The sequence below is a fragment of the Schistocerca americana genome, chromosome 1 (assembly GCF_021461395.2).
Source record: "Schistocerca americana isolate TAMUIC-IGC-003095 chromosome 1, iqSchAmer2.1, whole genome shotgun sequence".
NCBI lineage: Eukaryota > Metazoa > Arthropoda > Insecta > Orthoptera > Acrididae > Schistocerca > Schistocerca americana.
In genome coordinates, this window is record NC_060119.1 from 169,045,471 (window position 1) to 169,072,771 (window position 27,301).

A 27,301-nucleotide genomic window follows, 5' to 3' on the forward strand; every position below is an offset into this window, starting at 1 on the left:
AAATTATGGAATGTAACCTCAAGTGAGAAAGGCGGTGTATGTCAATTTTGATGCATAAAATGGATCTTTTTTGGATAGTGGTATTTGGGCATTAGACGTCTCCGAATTACTGTTGCTGCTTACTGGTGTTTTTATGCCAGCAAGGTGATGCAAACGTAGTGTATATGTTTCCAATTTTCAGTGCTTCAGGTGTACGGAGTATCCTATTTTAAAATTTATATTTTTCAAGCATACGCTGAATGACAGTCACTAAAGGTTAAGTGACACATGTCTGTGTTGCTGCCTTTATTTGAAGTTGTGCAGAGTGTTTGTAATTTTCCTTTTCAATGTCACAAAGACTCAGCTAGAGTACGTAATAGAAATTTACCTCTTCATCTCATATATTCGTAAAATCTGTCTGATCATTCCAATAACCGAGGAAGGAGTGTAGGCTACAGTACTCGCCACGTTCGTGACAGATATAGGTCATTCGCATGCAATGCGGCAATCGCTCACTGCACAGAGGCGTCATGATATCCGTCCCGGCTACGAAGGTTCAAATACATTATAACCTCCTTGATTTCGCCAAAAATTGGTGAAGATCGGGCGCACTACGACTTAGCTGTCGGCCGAACTTATAGTGCGACCTCTGGCAATCGTTGACGCTGCCGCTGTGAACGTAGGCAGATGACAGAAAATTCTATTTGAAACTAAAGACAGATTCTCTTCATATCTATTTCCTACGCGAACATTTTGTTCCCTCTCTATGGCCCCGTCGTCAACGTCTTAATCAGCACTAAATGTAATTGGACCTAAGATCCAGATAACTGCTACCCAGTTGCGTATTAACTATCTTGTCAATCTAAATGTCAATCAAATTACCGCAACCTTCATTTTACGCGATTTTCGTTCCGTATTTATTTAGTTTACCGTCATAGTTGCAACGGTGACTTGGTTCGAACGCTTGCGATCATTTTCAAACCATTGTTTGCATCTCTTATATTTAGTTTTAAATAATTCCAATGAAACATTAGAAAGACTTATTCATACATCAGGTCAACACAAAAAATGTTCCGTTATTCTGAAACGAACATTCTAGAACGGGTGAAAGTACATACGAGGGCGTGCTGAAAAGTAATGCCTCCGTATAGTTTATGTGAAAACTCATAGCTTTCTATGTAATACAAATGTTATTAATATTCTACACCTTTATTTTTCATGTCTGCGTATTTATTTCTGAACGTAGTCATCCCGGCGTCGAACACATTTGTCCCAGTGACAGACCAGTTTATTGGTACCGTCGCTGAGGAATGTTGACGAGCCCACAACCTCACGTATTGTTGCACCGTTTCATCGCTATCAAAGTGAAGTCCTCGAAGATGTTCTTTTAAGTTTTGGAAACATGAAAACCGCGTGGGGCAGAGTCGGGATTGTCAAGATGATCGATGACAGTGAAGCCAAGGCGTTGGCTTTTTGCAGATGTCGCAGGGCTCTGTGTAGTCTGGCATTGTTATGCTGAAGGAGATGGTGCTCTAAGTGTGGACGAACTCTTAGAATTCGAAATTCGATTACAGCACGCCGTTTCTCATTCACCGACATAGCTATGTTACACACCGCCATGTTACACGTTACTATTGGAGCCCTGTAGCGGCAGAGGGCTTCAAGTATGCAAACATGAAGAAAAAAGACGTAGAATGTTAACATTTGTTTTATTTAAAAAGCTTTAAGAGGCTTCAAATAAATTCGGAAGCTTTACTTTTCAGTACGCCCTCGTACATCAATTAATACATTCTGCGCCATAAGGATCTGAACTACGTAGCGCATGATACTTTATCAATGAAGACTGCAGGCAAATTGCTCTCAGTTTGACAATAACTGGAGTATAGTCATCATGTTCTGCTGTTTTATACTAATAACTATAAATCGTTGGAATCATTCGAAAGTAAACTTACTTCACGTGTCTAAAATGACCTATAAAAGTATATCGGTATTTAAATTTGTGTGTTAACTATATAGGTAAGTAGGGTACTTACATCACCCAGATTTACGAATTTGACGTATATTATACCACAATATGGATAGAAAATCACCAATAAGCCAATAACAAATGCCTGGTTGAAATTTTTCTCATTGAAAAACATTACACTCTCAGAACAAAATTTGACTGCTTCATTAGGTGGCCTATAATAGAAACTTGCATCGCAATCATCCGGATACAATAAGAGCGCATTGTCGTTAACATTAGAGAATGGCAAGGAAAAGCACTCACAGCTTTCATTAAGCAAATATCTTGTCATATCCTGGGACGCTTTAGATGACAGAAATCCAAGTAGCATCAGAAATGCAAGTCTCGCTTTTGCCTTCATAACTCTAGACTATTTCTGATTAAATCTTTCGAAACAAATCAGGCTGATAATAGGTACAGAACATGTGAGTCTGTTTCAGCTCTCGAGAGGAAACGAAGTCGCTGATAAAGGCACGGGAAGGGAGGGGGGGGGGGGGGGGGAGGGAAGAGAAACAGGATGACTGTAATTCCAACTTAGACTCAGCAGCAAACGGAAGCGGAAATAAACTAGTATTTTCCGGTGCGCGATTTCAGAGATTCAGTGAGCGCCAGAATGGAAACGCACTTCATTCGACCGTTTCCTAAAGATCTGACGCAGCGTGTACAAAGAAAATTCCTGCACTTTTGACAAATGATGACAGACAGTAGTCCAGTGCTAACTACAGACGAAGCAAATTAGACGACTGAAGTGAAACAAACGAGCACAGGAGAGGAAATTTCACGTACTTACCACTGGTTGTACAGCAATGCATCTCGCCAAATTTGTTGCGCTGAAATAAACTTTTTACTAATTTGAAATCATTAGCAGAACACAGCAGTTTAGCAATTATGTTTCATGTAATCGTTATACGACAGGGAAAGTATCGGCTTTCAGTTATTTCTGGAAAAAAATTTCAAGTGAGCTCAGTTTGTATGAAAATAGGACACGAAAAAATGAAAAACAAAACTAAGGATGAAATACGATAATTTACAAATGAGAAAATTGAATAATTAAAGGACTTTCAGCTAGAATCAAAATTTATTCTCCGTTAAGTTGTTGTTCCAGACTTTTGTTCGTCCCTCATGGGACAGATAGCATTCTTTTCGTTTCAGAAGTCGTTATCTAACTCCAATTTTCGCTTTTGAGGAGCGCCAGTCGGATAAACTTCCGCCAGTAGTCTATTGACCATATGAATCTTCGAGTTTTGTCATTCTCTGGAACAATGTAAACTGGGTTTACTCAACATGAAACAGATCTGATGCTCATATCCACCTAGCGTCGACAGAAAATTCATAATTTAAGTTACCTATATTTAATTAGTTCTTTAAGCGAGTTAATTTTCGGTCTCTGTGATTTAGGTTGTATGAAAACATCCTGATTTGATTCAAGGCTGACAACAGTACTGAAAAAATGAAACTATGAAAACTACTTCTCAGTCTTCTGAGTCTTACATAACTCTCCTGTTGGTTTAGTCACAGAGCATGTAGGACAGACAATTAATCAATCAGGCATTACTTGCTTCCAGTTAATGGAAATTTAAAAGGCGTAAATTTAGACGACACTACGGATTACTTACTTTATTTTCAACTGTTAGCAAAATTTACTTTCCATCAAAGTCTGTCGTGGCATGGACTATTCTAGAAACAACAGGAGAACTGTTCTACTTACGATCCTGTTTCGCAGGCTGAAATGTAGCAAAGAGAAACGAGAGCTCATACAACAAGATGTAAATTCCGCACCTCCTCCAGAAGAAATCAAAATTTTTGTTTTGCTTTTGAAGGCTCCCTCAGAATTGTCACACACACACACACACACACACACACATACACGCACCTATTTACAGTTTTAGTTATGTGAAGTGCAGCAAGCAGAAATAACATCAATTTGAAATGAAAAATTTGTTGCTTTCACTACATGCATTATTTCACTACAACACGATTTTTCTGCATGTGTCATCTGATGTTAGCCAGTAAAAATCAAGAGAGAGCCCTTTTAACACTGTATTTAAAATGCTCCCATGGCTGCTGAATGCTATGACTGAGATAAACCGTACTGATACAATATTACTGCACTGTTCATGCCGGTATCTTTAAAATCAATGCTTCTTGGTAACCACTCCTTTGTTGGGTCATTAGTGCACAAAATAAGATGTGAACATTCAGTCATGGAAGTTTAATAATCAGTTAGAGACACCTCTTATCAGTAAAAAGTTGCTCACTTACCAGAATTCTCCCCGTTGTAGTCTGACCAGAAATCAGCTCCCCGGCCCAGTCTTTCGCTTCTGTCATAAAAGTCCCTTCGAACTCCTGCTTGCCCTGTCGGGCGGCTTTCTGTTCTTTCTGTTTCGGGTCATTTGGAGAAAATTCTGGTTCTTTGCGGCAACACAAGAACGCGAAGGCTCTCCACAACAATACTACCAGCAGTCCTGCTAAGAATGTGAAGATACTGGACAACAAAAAACACCACCACTTTCGAACCTTGAGGCAATCTTCTTCCTGCGGAGATATCGCGGTCGTTGTTTCGCAACACGACATTCCGAATAGTTCGTCGGGTTACCTAGGTTGACCGACAAACTTCATGGGGTTCGTGGCATTCACCTCGGTACGTACACATGAATAATATAACGGTATGCGAGGATCCCCATCAGAAGACCTGCTTGCAGCTCGAGCGCAGACGACGAAATGCCGCTGGGCTCTGAGAGGCGTGGATCAATACACCAGCCAGCCAATCGCCGCCGCGCGGGCCGTCCGGCGTATTTTCGGTGCGAACAAGGGCTGCCAACGTTCAAGACAAATAAATCGATTGTCCCGTATCTGTGGTACCGTCTTTACACTGACTGCTTTTCAAACTGTTACCCTAGGATAACGTACGTACTCTGAAATTTTACTGTTAATTTGCTCTGCCTGTCAGCACGAATAAACGGCAAGTGCAGAAACGTAGAGAACTCATATCACGTTGGTAGCTATGACGAGCAACTGAAGTACGCGAGCCACAAACTAACAAAAACGACAATAAACTTTTCTAGACTTCTCACGTTAACTGTGAACATGAATAAGTTCTGAATAAAACGAACACAAACATCATTAGCATAAAACTTGTCTACGAAGCATTACACGAAAGGCATAACAATCAATCTGGACAAACCCTTCTTATGACGCATTCACGAAAAGAACGAAACATGCTGACACTATCTGTTACAGGTAGGTCTGAGAGCCTGATGACTGAATTACGTAACTCATGAAATGCAAGCTGTACATGCGCTTCATGAAAATTACTGTGGAGCAAGGAAGACAACAAAACTAGTACCGGTACGTCACATATTCCGCGCATGTGAAACACGTGTCGTTGGTTTATTAACAAAAGACAGCCATGGGGAGAAGATGAGGACGTAACTTTAGCGTCTCGGCAATTCATTTCTTACAGAAGATATCGCTATTGTTACAAACATCGCCAAAAGAAACGTGCGCTGATTTGCTTCGAATCTGTAAATCTGAATTGTGCGCCCAACAGAGGAGTAATACAGGGAATGAACAGTATTTCATGTATATAATGAAGCTCTCTGTGAACAAGTGGCGGCGAACAATCACTCTATTCTCCACAGTTAAAAACACGAACATTTGATGTAAACGTGATAACGCCCTTCACTGCCCATATTCGTAGTAAACAGTCTGCATTACTACCGTGTAGAATACAGAATGTAAAATTTTCTCTTTCAATTCCTCGTCTTGTGGTTTCTGAATGATCTCATAACAAAAATGCAGAGGCCTATTGTATTGCACATCATTTTTGATGAGATTTCATATTTATGACATTTTGTAAAAATTAACGAAGAAATTCATTATAGCTTTATGCGCCCATTTGCAAACTCACTAAAAACTAAATCTCAACTTATGTAAATTGACTTATCTTTAATTTTTTTATTCTTGTAAATTGCGAAAAGTTATTCCCGTAGTCCATTCCCATCAAATAATTATTCCATGAAAATGTTTTGAACATTTACCCGTTGTCACTCATAAACTTGAAATACTGTCCTACGCGTTAACAATTGCTGCATGCAGCAATGGCATCCTTGGTTGCCAAACAAACAACTGGACTCATTCTTCAAAGAAATGCCAATCTGACTGTGGAATGACGCTAGTCAAAATGTTTTAATGAAATTTAGAATAGGTGGTTTCTGAAAACAGTCATTCTACTATTCAGAATTGTAACATGAGAAAAGAAAAGTACGACCTCACCCGATAGCACAGTGCACATTTACTCTAAAGCATTCCTTGCAAAATGGAATATCAGAATTTCAGAACATTTAATTGTATGAACAGATTAAATGTAATGAACAATACTTACACATCCATGATGATTCCAACAACTGGAACAAATCGTTTAGAATGCATGGAATTTGGTGAAATATGCAGAGCAGTGGAGTATACGTACGAAGACTGGTATGAAGTGTGGCTGTGAATGCCTAGGTTTCAATAAGCCTCTTGAATGAAGGTTGGCAAGGGTATTAGAGATGGAATCATTTACAAATCATCATTCTAAAGCTCATGAAGAGCTGGGACACATCAGCACATTCTCCATATCCTCGCCCAATGAAACTTAAACCAACTCCCTCTAAATAGCCATGAAATACTTTATGATATTAACCTATCTTTTCAGATGTAACAGAACTACTTTTTCCTTATTCTCATCAAGGTCTTCTCTTGATATTCGTATTCCAAAAGCTTAGTTTCAGATTCTGTTTCTAAATTATCTCTTCCTCATTCTTTCCTGGATATATCCATACCTTCATATCATCCAACACAGTCACTATTACTCAGCATACTATTCTTCAAATTTACATAATTCTATTCTTTGTCCTTCTAACTTGCTGCACCTACACCACATTCCATCAATATCTTCAACTTCACAAAATGATTAGCTGTACAACCATCCCTCGTTAAGCTTTTTAAGCAAATATTATAACATACTTTAAAAGTTTTTTTGTCAGTTTTGTTTATATAGGCTACAAAACTTGAGTGTAGAGTGCCTGTAGCTTATACCTTTGACAGCCCCAATCCCCATCAATTATCGTGAAGAAGATTAAATAACAAAGGACAGACAAGCAATAGGCTGTATACTGTATATAGAACTCCTTGAGGCTATTTGCATATGAAGTAGTTGTTTGTAGGAAGATTGTGATGTCAGGATATTGTATCAAACTACTGTTTGATTACATTATTGGCAGTAAATCAATGCACACAGTAACTAATACCCAGTAGTAACTATGCACAGCAGCCTAATGTGGAGTGATCATAAAACAAAATGTAGAAAAACCAGATGTCAGGCTGAGATTCAGTGAGAGAATCTTAAGGAAATAAAGATCATCAATGAAAGAAATACTTTTGTAAGCTATTTCTTTCTTGAGCGAATCTCAACTGATCACCGGTCTGTGACTCTTACCAAGTTGTATTAGCAGAAGAGCTAGAAAAGATCCATGTTTTGTTACAGTTGAATTTAATAGCCGTGAGAGATTACAAGCATGTTCAACAAGGTCAAGTGGTAGATTCTAGAAGAGAGGTGCTGTCAATGAATGGAATGTTTACTGTTGAAATTCTGATACAATTTATGCCACGAAGAGTTAGGTAATATATTACTTTTTCCCATATATGTCTCATGAAATGAACATGAGGAGAAAATCGGAGAAATTAGAGTTCGTATGGAGGTTTTCTGACAATCGTTCTTCCTACACATCTTTCATTAATGGAGCAGGTAAGATAAGAAATGGTAGGGTACCAGGAGAACTCTCCACTACAAACTGCACGGTGACTTGTGATGTTGTAGATATTAAATGTCAGTCACTAGAATGCTATCCTTGTCCATCATCTATATCACAGGATATAAAAACACTACAGAATTCAAATTTATATATGTATTAATTAATGATCAACGTAGACAAAAGTAAGATTTTCCTGTTGTGACAAATGGCGTACGACACAGTGGTCTGATGACTATTTGCATGCGCTGGATGCAGAAAATCAGATTACTACTTAGTTCAAGGGTAGCAATGAAAAATATGACTTCTCAAATAGTGATGAATAAAGTATGTTTTTTTTCTTTTTTTTATGAAATCCTATGAACAGAATTTGCTTCACCCTGAACCAATGGCGTGTATAAGAAGCAATCATTAATACATCTGGCTGTTATTAAGTAAGAGGGTACGTTCAAAAACATTTAAACTTAACACAACTTTAGTGTTGGTATTAAAAAGTTTTAGGCAGTAATGAGAGACATGCTTCAGCTTGTTTTAGAGCACTATACTGGATAAATGGTAAGGGTGACACTCAGGAGGAGCTGTCAAGTATCACTGCTGGTCTATATTGCTGCATGCTGCATATAGCATCAGCAACAACTACTTCCTTAGGAAAATCATGTGAGGGAAAACTCATACCCTTCATTTTGAATACTGCGCATCCCTAGTCTAATTTTCTAACAATGTAGGACTGTTACTTACCAAGAAAGATGGCACACCAGTTAGCACATTGGACATGCTTTCGGGAGGACGATGGATCAAACCTGCAACTGTCCAGCCTGATTTAGGTTTTCCATGCTTTCCCTAAATTGCTTCAGGTAAATTCCTTTGAAAGGGCATGACTGACTTCTTTCCCCATCCTTTCATAATCTGAGTTTGTGCTCTATCTCTAATGACCTAGTTCTCGACGGGATGTTAAACTTTATCCTTTATCATTTAGCTACAGTATAGCAGGTCAGCAACTGGAAGCAGTTAATTCCATAAATTATCTGGGAGTAGGCATTAGGAGTGATTTAAAATGGAATGATCATATAAAGTTCACTGTCGGTAAAGCAGATGCCAGACTGAGATTCATTGGAAGAATCCGAAGGAAATGCAATCTGAAAACAAAGGAAGTAGGTTACAGTACACTTGCTTGCCCACTGCTTCAATATTGCTCACCAGTGTGGGATCCGTACCAGATAGGGTTGATAGAAGAGATAGAGAAGATCCAATGGAGAGCAGCGCGCTTCATTACAGGATCATTTGGTAATCGCGAAAGTGTTACGGAGATGATAGATAAACTCCAGTGGAAGACTCTGCAGGAGAGACGCTCAGTAGCTCAGTATGGGCTTTTGTTGATGTTTAGAGAACATACCTTCACTGAGGAGTCAAGCAGTATATTGCTCCCTTCTATGTATATCTCGCGAAGAGGCCACGAGGATAAAATTAGAGAGATTAGAGCCCACACAGAGGCATACCGACAATCTTTCTTTCCACAAACAGTACGAGACTGGAATAGAAGGGAGAACCGATAGACGTACTCAAAGTACCCTCTGCCACACACCATCAGGTGGCTTGCAGAGTATGGATGTAGATGTAGATACAGAACCTCCTCCTCCTCCTCATACTGCTCAGTCTGTCAAACTAAATTAGGTGACATCTGAAAATGTGATGGGTGCAGCGACATTGTGTATTAGCACCCCAAAGTAACCACTGTGATTGACATGCCAGCAAGCTGATGATTCAGAAAAATACCTGGAATCTATATGATTTCTTGTAATTGTATTCTTCTCAGGTTTTATTGAAGCATAACAGCCCAAGCAGCTTGGTCATGGAACATGTCACTACACATATATAATGACAGAAAGCAAGCATGTAAACCACACTCTCTCTCTCTCTCTCTCTCTCTCTCTCTCTCTATCTCTCTATCTCTCTGTGACTACCACTGTCGCCTTCTGACACAGGGGCTGTCTGTGTACATATGTTTTCCTTTTTGAGAATAACTAAGTTCACAGAATTCTGATAGTAAAAATATGAAAAAAAAAAAGATTTGCAATAATATACACAAGAAGCACTACACTGATGAGCCAAAACATTATGACCACCTGTGTAACAGCTTGTTTGCTCATCTTTGGAACGAAATAAATCACTGATTATGTGTATCAGGGACCTGACAATTTGTTGGTAGGTTTGTGGAGGCATGTGACATTCAATGGCTACACACAGATCATGTAATTTGTGTAAATAATGGTCCGCTGATATGCTTACATGGTGATTGTGCCCAATAGCGACCCAAATGGGTTCCATAGGATTTACATCAGGTGAATTTGGTCACCAAGACATCAATGTGAGTTCACTATAATGCTCCTCAAACAACTTTAGCACGGTTGTGGCTCCATGAAAGGACAATTATACTTCTGAATGATGACATTGCCATCAGGGAACACATGAAGCATGAAGGGATGAAGGTGGTTCGCATCTGTCAGTGTGTCTTCAATTACTACCAAATGTCCCATGCAAGAACTGGAAAATGTCCCCCATAGCATAATACTGCTCCCACCAGCCTGCATCCATAGTGCACTGCACATTTTAAGCCACTGTTCATCTCGATGACAGCATTTGTAGAGACAACCATCGACCTAGTGTAGCAAACATGAGATTCACCTGAAGAGCTGACACATTTCCATTGATCAATGGTCAAATCCCAATGGTCCCATGCCCGCTGCAATCATAACTCATGATATTGTTGGGTCAACATATGAACATGTAGGGGTGGTCTGCTGCAGAGCTCCATGTTCAACAATGTACGATGGACGGTTTGCTCCAAAACACTTGTGTGTGCACCAGCATTGTACACTTTTGGAGAGATGCCACAGATCACCATGTATCCTACTTTACAGAGCACACAAGCCTCCAAACCCCACTTTCTGTGAAGAGTCGTGGATGTCCAATCATTTTCCATAAGTGCTCACAACAGTAGCACGTGAACATTCAACCAGCTTCCCCGCTTTTGAGATATTCGTTTTCAGGCTCTGGATAATAATAATCTGCCCTTTGTCAAAGTTGCTTATCTCGATGGATTTCCCCATACCTTCGCTAGGGTGATCCCCCATTCATGTCTGCTCCGCTTACATACTTTTGTTAATGTATCATGTGCCGGCAACACCATCAGGTGGCATCCAGTGTGGCGGTGGGCAGTGGTCGTAATGTTTTAGCTTATCAGTGAATATCACAGTGAAACACTTGAAACTACTGTGAAAAGCTACTGCACACAAGAAAAAGATTTGAGTGCTCCAGTAAACTATTTTGACTTAATTTGAAAATCCCAGTATAATCATTTTATCACCATCACTTTTTATTTCTGTTGGAAACCCACTCAAAATGAAACCCTAACTATAATTGCAAATCATTTTTCTGTTTAGTCACCAAAGAAGTGAATGCTACAGTTCCTTTAGAATGAGTTCATACTATTAATGAGAGATCCTATGAGGGGCTCTGTTTGCAGCTTTTAATGGCATCACACGATAATTTGTTTTTGTCTACAATGTAGTAACTTAAGTAAAACTTTTTATTTCTTTCTTTAGTGCCCGGTTTATTTACACAAAATGCAAAAGACATGCTTTCCTAATGATTTCTTTATGCTACAGTTGTTTTCACAGTTGCAATAGCAGAGAATAATTATCTTGCAGTTTGAAGTTATGTATTTTACAAAAATTGAATGCATATCTGCCAGCATCTTGTTAGGAGGCCATTTGTCTGCCTGTGGTACGCAGTTGTGATCCTGTGGTTGCCCGGCATGCCATATGCCTCAATATACGCTGGCCACTTCTGCCTCCAGCACACCTACAACCAGTAGGTAGTCTGCTCCAGTGTTCCACGCACTCCTCCACCGGAGACAGTACATGCCAAGTGTCACTAGTGCACTGTGTGTTTTGGAAACACTACTACTGACAGACAATAACATGCCTGCTGACATGCTGACCACTGAAGACATTAACAAAGGTGCCTTGATCACAAGCAGTGCTCCAATCGCAGGGACTATGCTCTATCTGCAAATCATGTGTTCACTGATGAATATGGGACATCCTTCTGTCTGTGGCCTACGTAAGCTGTGGCTCAATCACTATCAAGCAGCATACACTCCCGCTCCAGTCTTAACACTCCCAGTGGCTCTTCAGTCAGAGCTTCTCTGACTCAATGGACTTTTGTCATGACCTATGTCATGAAATTGTTATGACTTGAGTCACAACAAATTATTGGCTTTGTCAAGTTCATACTAGATCAGGAGGATCTCTTTCAGCTGTACCTGTCATAAACTATATTACATTCTGTGCTGTGTTAATAATGTGCCACTTAGATATGGATGCAGCCTACAATCAGGACACATCATCTGACAATGAGGATAACTTAACATCCTGGTAGCATTTAGTCTCACCCACTGTCTGGCCGCCACCCTCTTCCAGCCATGCCCAACATAACTTCTGCTGCTCCTCACATTGCACCCATGGCCGGCCTCATCCTGAGGGTGTCTTTGCTCCTGAAATCAGTTGGCCATGAGGATAAAGTGTACACACTACAGCAACAGGACTCATCTGCCATTGTAACTGTGTTGTCATGCTAGTACATACCTTCATCAGGAATATACAGTCATGTCTGGCATTCCTCTCAAGGGGAACACAGCCCAGGGCACACCAACTGTCAACAAGAGTACAGCTCCTTTTTCACTGCACTGGACCTTGTTTACTGGCTGTTTCTGCTGTCCTACACATTCACCAGGAAGCTACAACCATGGCCAGCTTCTCATACAAGGGAGACACACATCAATTGGCAATGAGGTTCACATCTACATTCCTTCCAGCCGCAACCAGTGCAGCCCCCTCACTCTGCCCATTCTCTAAAAAGATACAACCTTGGAATGCCTTCTCCACCCAGCACCAGGACTCATCTGTGCTTAGCCACAAGCCCCCTGGCCACACCTGATGCTGCTCCTGCTGCACCTCACTTTTGGCACAGAGATGAAGCAATGACCGGCCTCTTGTATGAGAGTGGCGCAACACATTACTTGGCAATGAGCATTCCATCATCATTCCCAGTGGCCATCAACTGGCATCACAGCAACCGGATCCACATGCCGCCTTGTCCTGCCCAGATGCCACCTTCCTTTAGTTGCACCCAACACTGTTTCTATGCATCATGCTTTCATGAAGGAGATGCAGCCATGACCAGTCTTCCTCACAAGGTTGGCACAGCATTTTGTGCCCACATCAAGACAGAGTGACTTGTGACTATGTGATGGTTTCTTCACTTCCTCTGTTGCTCCACCTCTCCCTGCCTGCTCCTACACATGCTATGGCAACAACCTTCTCACCATCTAGGGCCTCCCTACTGGCCTTCCTCTATGCACATGTACACGCCACATCTGTCGACCACCTTCTCGTACTTCATACTTCCCTACTGGCCCCCATTGTTTTGAGACTTCCTACTGGCTCCTGCACTATTGTGCTCCTAACACATGACCTCAGTGCCACAGTGCATCCATGCAAAAGGCCCACTATCTTGCTCCTTCCACACAAACTCAATGACCACAGTTTATGCCTTCCAGCACGTGTAGTCTCTTCTTCTTCATGTACGACCTTCAAGTTAATGGTGTGACTGTCACCTCAGGCCTGCTTTCAGGCTTCCCAGGCATGACCTCAGTGCCTCCCAGCACATTCATCACCACAGGGCCACTTGCATGCTCCTCACGCATGTTCTCTGCTCCTACCAACCAGGCTCAAATCTCTGCACATTCTGTTTCCCTTGCCAGCACCATCGCTCCTCCTGTCACCTGCATCTGACACTGACCCCTGCATCCTGCCTTCACCAAGAAGATACAACCACAGCTAACCATCATCATGAGAGTGCCACAGCAATTCTTATCACCATCACCGTAACCAAGAACCGGCATATATTCTCATTTGAAGCCTCTCACCAAATTCCTTCACAAACAAACCAAGACTGCAAACACCCTCTGCAGCAACTGTTATAACCTCAGCACCCCCATTCCAGGGACAGGGTCAAAGCTACCGAGAGGTCTCAACTCCCTTGGACATCACATGCAGCATGGGGGTAGGCACAGCTTCCTTGTGGATGCCCATCGAAACCGCTCTTCATTGTTGACATTGCACTCATCATCAGCACCAGTCTCCCACCACAGGGGAAGGGGTGTAGAATCCGCTGCCAATATGAAGATGACTTCACCATCTTTTTCCTTAAGGGGGAGGAGATGCCATATATTTGGTCATCTGCTGATCAGTTCTGTCTCTGGCACTACACCTACAGTGAGTGGGTAGTCTCCTCCAACGCTGTCCTCCACCAAAAACAGTATGTGCTGAACGTCACTAGTTTTGAAACTTTACTGCTGACAGACAGTAACACACCTGAAACTTCCTGGCAGATTAAAACTGTTTGCCAGACTGAGACTTTTGGGCAAGTTCTCTACTGACGGAGCCACTCAATCATGACTCACAACCTGTCCTCACAGCTTTACTTCCTTTAGTACCTTGTCTCCTACCTTCCAAACTTCACAGCTCTCCTGCAAACCTTGCAAGACTACAACTCCTGGAAGAAAGGAAATTGTGGAGACATGGCTTAGCCACAGCTTGGACGACATTTCCAGAATTCTGACAACACACCTGTTAACATGCAAGCTCCAGCAGGTGCCACCACCAGATGTGCCAGCTTCAACCACAAGCAATGTACACATGACAGACAGCAGTTCTGCAATTGCAGGGCTTATGGTGCATCTGTAAGTCACGTGTTCACTGAGTGATATCCTTCCATCTGTGGCCTACTTAAGACACGATTGATATCAAGCAGTATATGCTTACACTATGAGCTTTCATGCTGGCCATACCCGCTTTGACAGATTATTGTCATGAGCTACATCATGACATTTTCATGACCCAGGTCATGATGGTCTCTTGGCTTTGCCATGTACATACACCAGGAGGAACTCTTCCATTGTATCTACCAGAAAATTTTTTTTTATTCTGTGCTATGTTAATAAAGTGTCACTCATGTGGTACTTGAGAACTCACCATATATTACATGCAGTCTACCACCCAGGAAACATCACATAAATGAGCTGGGATAAAGAGAAACCATTTCCATTTCACTAACTCATAATTCCTTTATACAATGTTCTGTCCAAGGATAATATTATATAAAAACATCAATTTTAAAGGCTTGCAGTCTCTCACTGAAAGTTATTCTCACAACACTGATTCCTGTTGGCCGGATGTGTTTTCTGTTTGCAACCACCACCAAAATATCTGGGAACAAATGAGGGTGTGCTGAAAAGAAGTTGCCCCAGTGATGAACACATTTCTCCCAATGAGAGACCAGTTTCTTGCTACCCTCATTGTAGAATGTTTGACTTCTTTGATGGAGTCACAACCTCACTTTTGCTTGCACCAATTCCTCAGTATCAAATTGAACCCCTCAAACATGTTCTTTCAGTTTTGGAAACAGATGAAAATCGGATGGGACCAAGTCAGGACTGTATGGATGATGATCAATGACAGTGAACCTAATGCACTGGCTTGATTGTCATGCTAAAGGTGTTGGTGCACCATATATGGACAAAGTCCTTGAATTCAAAATTCAATTACAGCATGCTGTTTCTCACACACTGATATAGTTACTTTACTCTGTGTCATGTTGTAGGCTACAATTCAGAGACCTGTAGAAGCCAAGGGTTGCAGATATGTAGACATGAAGAATGAAGATATAGAATGTTACAACAATTGTTTCATTTAAAAAGCTTTAAGTTTTCACATAAAAAAGTTTGGTGGTACTACTTTTCAGCATGCCCTTGTAACTGCCATATACTCAGCCATATGTTGGTCAGTTCTGTGTCTGGCAAAGCACCTCTGACCAGTGGATAGTCTTGGTCCTGGTGTTCGTCCACAAGACTCAGTATTTGTACTGAACAATGCAAGTGCACTGTATGTTTGGCAACAATATAGCTGACAAATACAAGCATGCCTGCTGACAAGTCAACCTCCAGAAGGCACCACCAGAGGCATCAATATTGCTCACAAAGAGCACACACATCAATGACAATAGCATTGCAATTGTAGCACTATGTTACATCTGTGGGTCAAGAGCTTACCAAGCGCCACACGCATATCCATCCACCTGCTGCCTATTAAAGATGCTGCTCAGCCACAAGTAGGGCGCACAATCTAACATTTACGCTTATGCTCCATGCCTATCGCACCTAATGATCCATCGATTGGAGCCCACACCAGCTCATATCATTGTTGGAACCCTCACCTTCTCTGACACTGGCTTTCCTCTGTCTTGTTAGTTCCACATGCACCCATGGAAGATATACTGCAGCATCCGCAATGCTCCACCAGCTATCACCCTCGGATCTTTCGTCTCCTCTGATCGTGGACTTCACTGGATTCCATGCCTTCAGAACTGGTATTCTTCTACATGAGCCTCTACCTAGGAGTTACTGTCATGATGGAGTACTGTCACACTCTACATAACGACATCGTCAAGGTAAACATCATGGCTTCACCTCACTCACATCATATCAGGAGGAGCCCTTTCAGTTGTATCAACCAGAACCTATATAATATTGAACCACGTTCTTTAACTACTGTATTAATAAACTGTTACTTACATACTACTTCAGTTGCTGATAGTAAGCGTCTGATATCACAGGAAACGATATGCCAAATTTGACAAGTGCCTGGATAGGTTGGTCTTCAAAGTAATTTCCCGAAATCTTGGCAACAATCATTTATGGTGGATATTCATCTCTGGTGGCCTCACTTCCATAGATGGATGCCTTCTTTACTTTTCCTACTTGTAGTGCCTAGATGAGTTACTGGACCTCTAAATGGCAAAGGTGAACAATAGCAGCATCTTGGAGAACGATATTGATCAGTTAAAGGTGGCACCCTTCATCCTCCAGATCAGCAGTAATCATCTGCACTTCCCTAGCATACACAGAATGTGTGTTTTGTATCACATCTTGCGGCATAATAGTTGTCAAATACTTCTCTTCTTGAAACTTCCTGGCAGATGAAATCTGTATGCCGGATTAGGGTCCAAACGTATGATGTTGGTACCTCATTCAAGTCCCAGGCCAGCACACAGTTTTAATCTATCAGAAAGTTTCAAATCTACTCACATCCTCCACAGAATGAAAACTCATTTTGCACTCTTCTCCTTTATTTATGGCAGCACACAATATGCCCAGTGAATCCCAAATTAGTGAGTTGCCTTCCATCCCCCAAATGTCCATTTTTCTGTGAGATGATTGATTTGTTGAGGGAGTCAGTTTTATCTTTCAAGAACTTTGGATGTTGTGTGATGGTTGTGGTTCATATCTGGTGTTTCACAGTTCTTCCTCATTAGTCTCCCTCCTGGCTGGATTCAACATCCACTGTTGCTACTTTGGTTGTCTGGGTTCAACATGAACAATCATAAACTCTTGTATTTCTTCTCTAACTATTTGCTATGTTAGTGATGGGAGATCCTCGTGGTTGCTCAAGACTGCCGTTGGTATGATATTTATGCAAGTGCACTGTGTAACCCAGAGACATTACACTTTGAATATATGACTGTGTCATCTCCCAATGATGCTGGGCTCTACACTTAAGTTATATGAAACTGCTACTTGTTGTCATCAGATGTTTTCTTAATTTATGCCAGAATTTGTTCCGGCTTTTGCACCTTTCCTCATTGTTTTCACTCCATTGCTGGGCTGTAATGTCCAAATAAAAGTAGATATTGGAAAGACACAAGATACACTATGTATTCCACCTGTCTTATTTCAAGACATAGTCAAATTGCTTTAGTAATTTGCACTAAGCCTGAACAGCATCTCCTGAAAACACTGCTGTTTGCCTGATGTTCTTCTGACACACATTGTTGGCAACTTAACGATGCAGATTATTGAAGGAATGTGATGTTTGTACTTGGGCTCCTGGCTGTGAAAGCAATGGCTTTTGTATAGCTTTATTGGAGCCACATTGGTGTCAATATCCAAGTTTCCTGGTATCTCATCTCCATCTCCATCTAGGTGATTACTTTCCTATTCACAATAAAGTGCCTGGCAGAGGGTTCAGTGAACCACTTTCAAGCTGTCTCTCTATCGTTCCACTCTCGAACGGCACGTGGGAAAAACAAGCACTTAAATTTTTCTGTATGAGCCCTGATTTATCTTATTTTATCATGATGATCATTTCTCCCTATGTAGGTGGGTGCCAACAGAATGTTTTCGCAATTGGAAGAGAAAACTGGTGATTGAAATTTCATGAGAAAATCCCATCACAACAAAAAACGCCTTTGTTTTAATGATTGCCACTCCAATTCACATATCATCTCTGTGGCACTATCTTCCTTATTTCGCAATAATACAAAATGAGCTGCCCTTTGTTGTACTTTTTCGATGTCATCTGTCAGTCCCATCTGATGCGGATCCCACACCACACAGCAATACTCCAGAATAGGGTGGACAAGCGTGGTGTAAGCAGTCTCTTTAGTAGACCTGTTGCACCTTCTAAGTGTTCTCCCAATGAATCACAGTCTTTGGTTTGCTCTACCCACAACATTATCTATGTAATCATTCCAATTTAGGTTATTTGTAATTGTAATCCCAAAGTATTTATTGAATTTACAGCCTTCAGTTTTGTGTAACTTATCACATAATCGAAATTTAGCAAATTTCTTTTAGTACTCATGTGAATAACTTCACACTTTTCTTTATTCAGGGTCAACTGCCACTTTTCGTGCCATACATATACCTTATCTAAATCATTTTGCAATTTGTTTTGGTCATCTGATGACTTTACAAGATGGTAAATGACAGCATCACCTGCAAACAATCTAAGACAGCTACTCCGATTGTCTCCTATGTTGTTACTGTAAATCAGGAACAGTAGAAGGCCTATAGCACTTCCTTGGGGAACACTGGATATTACTTCTGTTTTACTCGATGACTTTCCATCTATTACAACGATCTGTGACTTTCCTGACAGGAAATCACAAATCCAGTCGCATAACTGAGGCAATATTCCATAGGCACACAGTTTGGTTATAAGACGCTTGTGAGGAACGTTGTCAAAAGCCTTCTGGAAACCCAAAAATATGGAATAAATTTGACATCCCCTGTCAATAGCACTCATTACTTCACGAGCATAAAGAGCTAGTAGCGTTTCGCAAGAACGGTATTTTCTGTATCCATGCTGGCTACATGTCAATAAATCGTTTTCTTCATGGTACTTCATAATGTTCAATACAGTATATGTTCCAAAACCCTACTGTAAATCAGTGTTAGTGATATGGTCCTGTAATTCAGTGGATTACTCCTACTTCCCTTTTTGGGTATTGGTGTGACCTGAGCAATTTTCCACTCCTTAGATACAGATTTTATCATGAGCGAGCGGTTGTATATAATTGCTAAACTATTTCCAGCAGACCATCAGGAAGTCGTGCATTAGTTACAAGAATGGGATTATCATCAAGAACTAATACTTTACTCTGAAAACACATTTATTGAGCAAACATGAAGTATGCATGGCACTGAGCCACCTGTCTCAGCAGAGAGTGATCTTACACATACACAGAAAAATCTACCAAATTACAATACTTACCATAAAGAAGATACATCAAGTTGCAGACAGGCACAATTAAAAGACACTTACATAAAGCTTTTGGTCACAGCCTTCATGAGTCAAAGAGAGACACACACCATTCACACACAAACAATTGCACCTCACTCACACACACACACACACACACACACACACAAGTGTCAACTCCAGCACCTCGGGCCAGAATGCCTTTTTATTTTTTATTCTTTTAATTGTGCCTATCCGAAACTTGAAATGTGTCTTCTTTATGGTAAGCAGCTATCTGTCTTTTACTACGTTGTTGATAGTCCTACCTCAAGTTTTTGTTGTTTTAAATTAAAATACTTGATAAATAAGCAAGTCCCAGTACCGTCCAGATATCGTAAATGTTTAATCAAAATAACTGCTGGAAACGCAGAGTATGTGGCAAATTGTGAACAGTAATTGTCGTATTACAGTGTGATGCCTGAAACTATTATTACATCATAAGACTTCTCTCTGTTAGTGATGACATGCTATGTCCTATTTGTTAGGAACTCTTGAATCCAGGTACACACTATATGCTTATATTTTGATCATAAGACAACTGCGCAGAGTTGCATCATTGCTTTGCAGTAGTCATGGACTTGGCAAACTTGTGTGCTGTTATCTGCTTGCTTCTGAGTTTGGCCATCGGGTCCATTTGCCTTTCCCCTTTTGCGAATTTGGTTGATTTCCTATCTTAACACTTCTTGTTTCAATATCTGTCACTCTGATGTTTATGCAACAACTGAAAGGAGGAACTACATTATGGTCCTAAACTGTGAAATAATTTTTAAAAAAGATTTTGACCTTCTCTCTATTGTGCTCTGCTTTGGTGCCAGTATGGTCACTGCGACTGGTCAGATTCTTTGATCCATTCACTGATTCAGTACAAGATAGAAACTTCTTAGGACTTTCTTTGGGAGATGGGTAGATAGAATTTTATTTTTGAATTCAGTGAATGCTTCACGCACTGCTCCCCTGACACTGATTTTGGCTTCATTCAGTTTTTGTTTGTCTGTAATGCTTTGGTTATGTTTAAATTTAAGATGATGCCCTTGTTGCTTTTGGTCACAGCTTTTGAGCACTATTTTTGATCCACAGCAGCGCTTTCCCATCCTTCACAACTTTCCTGGGACCCACTTTACGAACCCTTTACAATACTCTTTAATTTCTTCCATTTACATTCAGCTGCTTTCATGATTCTGCATCTTTCATGTCTGAACAACATAATGGACTAACAATAAGTGTTTGGGGAACCACTGGATACAAGAGGTGATCTCTTACAAACTGAGAATAATATGGTTAGAAACTGCTACACCTGGGAGGTTTAAGAGCCCATGGTATGGTCTATGTTTCAAGTAGCTTCACTGCTCTCCTTGCTCGCATATTTGCCTGACGTGTCACCCATTAAAGATGTCTAGAATAATGTCAGTCAGAAACTTGTTCAGCATGGTCCATCAGCAACTAACATTGATTCTTTGTGGATTCATAAACAAACTGCAAGGTATGGAAAGTACTTGTAACATAATCAGGCTCCCTTTGGCACATAACATGTCACTAAGAGGCTCTGATCGCTGCACTTCCCGGTTTCACACCATACTGCTTCCACAAAGTTAGAGATCATGTACGATTCTGTAATCCAAATAATTTTTATATTGTTGTGTACTTGGGATATAAAAATTCATTCATATTTATTCTTCCTGGTGCCTTAGAGATGAAAACAGGTGTAAAAGTTAACGTAACCACATAAACTTCCTTGTTATGTTAACATTATGTTTTTGCTGATGAATCTGAAAATATTAGTTTACCACCAGTAATGGAAGATGAATCTTCTGTATTTACATCCATATTCTGCAAACCACTGTGTAGTGCTTGACGGAGAGTAAATCCTATTGTATCAGTTACTGGGCTTTCTCCAGTTCCATTCACATATGGATCATTTGATGAATGATTGCTTAAATGCCTTTGTGCATGGTGTAACTAGTATAATCTTGCCTTTGAAATCCTAGTTTTTAACAACGATAGCTCCTTGCACTGGAAAACATGACAGAAACAAATGAACAACTTTTAGCCAAGTATTCAGAGAACACTACTAATGAGCAGCACATCATGAAGCACCCCAAGAAGCCTAAACAATTTCGTTTTTATACTAATTAGTGGAGTTACTGTTAACAATTGCTGCTTGAAGAAGAAATCAAAGAAATAACAGAAGTATTAAAACTTGTACAAGACAACATGAAAGGAGAACTACCATTTAAGGCCACATGTCAGGAAAAGCATAACAATGAGTTTATAATAGAACAGAAATAACAGAGCATCAGAGACATGATTTAAATGCCTGAGTAGTTAGTATTACTAATGACATATGCAGCCAATTACAAAATGCTGAGAAGTTGTAAAGTACAAAGAAGACAAAACCACAATAACACAACAAAAAGACAAAAAAGGGGCAGTAAAAAAGACAACAGAATGGAGTAGAATGCTTTGTTCAAAAGATACATTTTTATGTTACTTACATATTTTATTTCAATCCCTCTAGTGGCACAATTTTGTGTTTGGGTTGAACTTCTAGTTAGACAACATCACACAAAGAAGTATTTTGCTGTAATTGGAATAACATGTAGACACAGGTCCATCAAATTATGGCCTCAAATAAATCCCTCACAGCAGTTCTTCTTGCAATCTTTTGCTACAAAACTTGATGCATAATGAATTGATCCAGATTCTTTCCAGTTCCTCATAATATATGGCCCAAGAAACAGAAGATTTTCATTAAAGCAAATGGGATGACAGATGACGTTCACTTCTTTGATTACCAACCAACATTCTTGTTCTTGTTCTTTTTACAAATCAGGATACACTCAGCATTATAATTTAATTCCACAACTTGAAAATAGCAATAATGTTTTTGTTGTATGACTTGACAGCCTACTTGTTGCAAATGTAGAAATACTTGAAAAACACTAGTATCAATTAATCAAATATAGTAGTTTTTGATAATGCCCTATTCTACTATATCTTGGTAAACGTATTTTTGGGAATAAACCATAGGACAGTACTGCTTTTATGCTTTTCCTCATTTCAGGTGTCACTATCAGTTGACAGATTCTTAAGCTGACTGGTGAACAATATTGAGATCCACACTAAATTATCATAAATTTGGCTCCCACATATGTTAAGTCCTCAAAACAGGTTAACTATTTTTACTCTCCAAAGTAAATTTGGAGGCTTCCCTTTAGAGTAGCACTGTATTATTCTTCCATTAACTGAGATATGACACTCTAATTCTCACTGTTCTCCTTATGGTATAACCTAGATACTCACTAAAAAGAGTTGTGCCCTTAATACATGACCCTGTCTTACAATCCTTGACACACTGAAACATTCTGATGAAACTTAAATACATATATACAGCTTTTTATCTACACTTAAAATTATGCTTTAGGAAAATACTATGATAATGAAACTTCCTGGCAGATTAAAACTGTGTGCCGGACTGCAATACCCTTTCTTCAAAGTGATAGCCCTGCCAGGTATGCCAGGGAACTGTGTGAAGTTTGGGAAGTAACAGATGAGAAACTGGTGTAAGTAAAACAGTGAGGGCAATTTGTGAGTCATGCTGGATAGGTCAGTAGGTACAGCACTTGCCTGTGAAAGGCAAAGGTACCAGGTTTCAGGTTTGAGTCCCAATCTGGCACACGGATTTGTCAGGAAGTTCCAAATTGGCACACACTTCTCTGCAGAGTGAATATTCATTCTAATGCAATAATATCCGAATCAAACTTTACAAAAAGTAAAATTCTATTTCACATCCATAAAGGTCAAAATAATGTAGAGAAAGCAGTAAATTAAACAAAAAGCCAGAATAATATTTTCCATGTTTGTTCCTTCTTTCTTTTAATTAAGCACATTGTATGAAATATGTATGCTGCAACTACATAGCTACAAGTGAATCCAACGTTAGAAAAAATAGAATTACATGGTGAAATGAACTCCTTTCTTAAGTATTCAACAGAAGTACATTTAATAGAATGGGTCCTCTCTCAACATCAACTTTACCAAAGACAGTAAAATCTTAGTACTGGCAGTGTATGCAGTAAGCTCACACTGCATATAAAATACACAGTCAAGAAGCTTGATCTGTAAGCTGTTCCAGAAGATTCTCAAAAGTTAAATTAAATCATTGATTACAGAAGGTATTCACAAGCTGTATTTTCAAATCTCTATACAAAAATACACTACCATCCGAAAATGGCTTACAATCATTTATTTACAATGATTATATTGGAGATAAATGCAATTTTTTCTGGAAATATATAAATTCCCATATTATATACATATATATATCTGTAAATAACCATTGTTTCACAGAATCAACAAATTTAAGGCACAACATTAAAGTACAGCAGCCCTCACAGCTATCACATTTTGTTCCAGGTTGTTCCTAATGTTAAAACGTACAGTCATTTTACAAAGTGAAATGCAGTTAGTCACTAACTTCATGCACTGGAATTAAAATGGTGCTTTACACTCTTATCAATGGACATGATGCTCCATTGACACCAGAACAGAAAAAATATAAATATCATCACAGAATATAGTTTCAAGTATCTTATGTATATAATTTTACTGACATAGTATTCACAGCAAAACTAACATCACAAATATATATCACTTTGGCAATCAGCAAAATTATATTTTACAACTTTGCCAAAAAAAGCTCTTGAAAGTATCATAAAGTTGACAACAACTCCAATAACATGTAGCAGTTACGATCCATAAATGTCAAGACGGAGTCGCCCCTCATTTTCCGTTAAGTACAGGATGTCTGCTAAAGCTTGTTCACAAATGGCTTCCTCTGCTTTCTCAGACATCTTCAAAAAGAAAGACAAAATTATCTATTAGTATTAAAAGAAATTATGTACAAAAACACAATGTTTAATGTCTTGCGAAACTGTACTGTTACTCAAAGGAGAGAGGTAATGGAAAAAGAGATAGAGGGTCAATGACATACTCCAAGAATTTTTTGACAATAATAGAAATAGCTTACATCAACATAATTCAACAAGTGAATTACTAATCAACTGTGTAATAGCTCTTTCTTTTCTGTATTTTTTTAATTCAGTATTGTCTGGACCTCTTTCTCCTTTTCTCAATTCTTCAGTATTGTCATTAATATACACACACATGTATTACACAAAGATAAACAAATTTGAATGTGGGCTTCAACAGCAAGAAACAAATTTGTATGTCTCACATCATGAAAATCAAATTGTAGCATTTGTACCTCATGAAATACCACTGCATGCCAATGTGAACAGTACTAAAACTTGGTATCATCAATTTCCTTTTCATCTCGTACAGTAAGTCTCCCTTGATCCAGGTTTCTAGGCAACTGTTCTGAATTCTCCCAATTTCCTAAACCTTGCCAGTCCTTTTCCTTCATCCCTCTTCTTTGCTCTTTAACCTCTCTGCCAAAAGAAGAAGCTGCTAGTTCCAAAACATGCATATGTCTTTAACCTTTGTATATGTTTTCTTCTGCCACTGCTTGGTGAGTAGATTTTTTTTATCTATTGAATTACATTATATTAAAAAAAAGTTTGGAAGCTCCAGTACTGAAAGACTTTTAGAAGAGATGAGTACTGCAGCTCCCATTGTTGACGCCATCAGAAAGGTGCTGCTTAGAGAGTTACCAAGGAAGATTTTAAGCCAACAATGGGAGATTCAAATAAAATTAAACATTAACATCCTCATGATAAATTGTGACAATGATGACTGAAATATGAGAGACTGACTGGAGCAAATTTAAAAATGAAAAGAACATAAAATGAGTGTATTTGACTCTTTGTAATATGGTTCACCACAGATCTAGGTATGATCACCTCATTGCCACGTAAGTTAAGAATATTAATTAACATCCATTCAACAGAAAATTTTTCTGAAAACCTTGCTACTAATCTTGTGTGGCTATTGTCACAGCAATGTCAAGTAATAATTAACCAACTCATCGAAAAGTATGACCATCAGAACACACATCAAGCAATTTCTGGCTCATGTGTGTGTCAGGAAGCCATGGTAGCTTAATAGTGAATGAATATCACTGCAAGGCTTGCTTGTCAGTGTTAACTATTTACTAGCAATTTTAGTAACCATAAAAAGAGAAAAGGGAAACAAAGCTAATATTATTTTATTATATTCCATGAACACACTGCTTTATTGGAGGTACGTGATTTCAATTTCACAAGGATTTCTTTTTAGAAGAACTTGATTGAGGCACATATCAAACATACTATTTGTTCTACTAAAAGCTGTCCAAAGCAGTATCCATGAAGATAAAAGAGAGACTAGTTAGTTACAATAAATGTAGGACAAAAGTTGAATACAGTTAAAGATGAAGATACCAAAAGCATTTATGATGAGATAAAAGAAATTATATAGTTTGTTAAGGCTGATGAGAATTTAATTATCATGGGGATATGAAGTTCATGAGCAGGAAAGGGAAGGAAAAGGAAGAGAAGAGAATATAGTAGGACTGAAAAGGGAAGCTGCTTTGTAGAATTTTATACACAACACAATTCAGTTATTGCAAACACTTGGTTTAAGTATCATGAAAGAATGGTGTATAGGTGGAAGAGACTTAGAGACACCAGGAAGGTTTCAGACTGATCACATAGAGGAAAGACAGAGATCTGGAAACCACATTTCAAAATACAAAACATGTCCAGGTAAAAATGGGAATGTTGACCTTAATTTATTGATTATGAACTGCAGATAACGACTGAAGAAATTGCAAAAAGATATGAATTTAAAGAGATGGGATCTGGCTCAACTGGAAGAACCAGAGGATATTGAGAGTTTAAAGCAGTCTTGAGAGACAAGCACTAGGAAATGATTGACTGAAGTAGGGGAAATGAATACAATAGAAGACAAATGGGAAACTTTGAGAGCTGAAACAGTGAAAACAGTATTGGATCAAAAGGGGGAAAAAAGTCCCAGAAGTGATTCTTGAATAACATATGAGATATTGAATTTTACTGATGAAAACAGAAAGTATAAATCAGAATGTAGAATGATAAATCTAGAATAGTTAGAAGAGAAATGCAAAGCTGTAGATGCATGCATGGCAATGGGAGAGACAGAGGATGCATTTAGGTAAATTATAGAAACCTTTGGAAAAAGCACATCAGTTGCATGAATATCAGCAGCATAGATGGCAAGTCAGTACACTATGTAAAAATACGGGAAAGTCAAATGGTGGAATGAACTGATAAAAGAGCTATACGTTAGAAACATTAATATTATGGAAAGACAAGAGGAAGTGCATAGGGATGAGATGGGAGACATGATACCGTGAGGATGATCTGACAGAATAGTGTAAAACCCAAGTGAACACAAGGCACCTGTCATAGATTACATTCCCTCAGAATTATTGATTGATTCTTTGGGAGGCTGTGCCATACCAAAAGTACTTCACCTGGTATGCAAGATATATGAGACAGGCAAAATATGTTCTCATTTCAAGAAGAATGTAGTAATTTTAATTCAATAGAAGTCAGGTAACTCCGCTATACCAGTCACAAGCCCGGGGCCTCGTCTTACAAGCATTGAGGAAGGAGGAGCGGGAGGAGTAACACCTCATAAAAAAACTGGGGTTCAGTTGGCCCAGCTGTTAGCACCCTGTAAGGGCCCCTGCTTAGGGTACAGGTGAAAACTGGTCAATGGCTTCTAAGGCAGATGAAGATGGTTGATACATTCTCAACAGCAAGGAAGGCGGAAGAACAACAAGAGGAATGTTGTTCTCCACAGCCTTGGAAGGCAACTAATCTAAGGGAGTAAACCTATTGGAG

General features: G+C 39.4%; 2 protein-coding genes across 5 annotated transcripts in view; both read right to left on the bottom strand.

Annotated features, from left to right (window-relative positions):
- Positions 1-4,701, bottom strand: part of LOC124622619 (calcium-activated potassium channel slowpoke-like) — a 490,591-nt gene extending 485,890 nt beyond the window's left edge. Inside the window, exon 1 of the mRNA XM_047148389.1 lies at positions 4,247-4,701. Within this exon, the coding sequence (XP_047004345.1) occupies positions 4,247-4,558 (312 nt within the window). The 5' untranslated portion in view covers positions 4,559-4,701. The remainder of the gene's footprint in view (positions 1-4,246) is intronic.
- Positions 4,702-23,641: 18,940 nt separating this feature from the next.
- Positions 23,642-27,301, bottom strand: part of LOC124620972 (set1/Ash2 histone methyltransferase complex subunit ASH2-like) — a 119,385-nt gene continuing 115,725 nt past the window's right edge. For all 4 annotated transcript variants that reach the window (XM_047147107.1, XM_047147109.1, XM_047147108.1 and 1 more), the window contains exon 11: positions 23,642-24,328. In XM_047147107.1, coding sequence (XP_047003063.1) covers positions 24,224-24,328 — 105 coding nt within the window. In that variant the 3' untranslated portion in view covers positions 23,642-24,223. The remainder of the gene's footprint in view (positions 24,329-27,301) is intronic.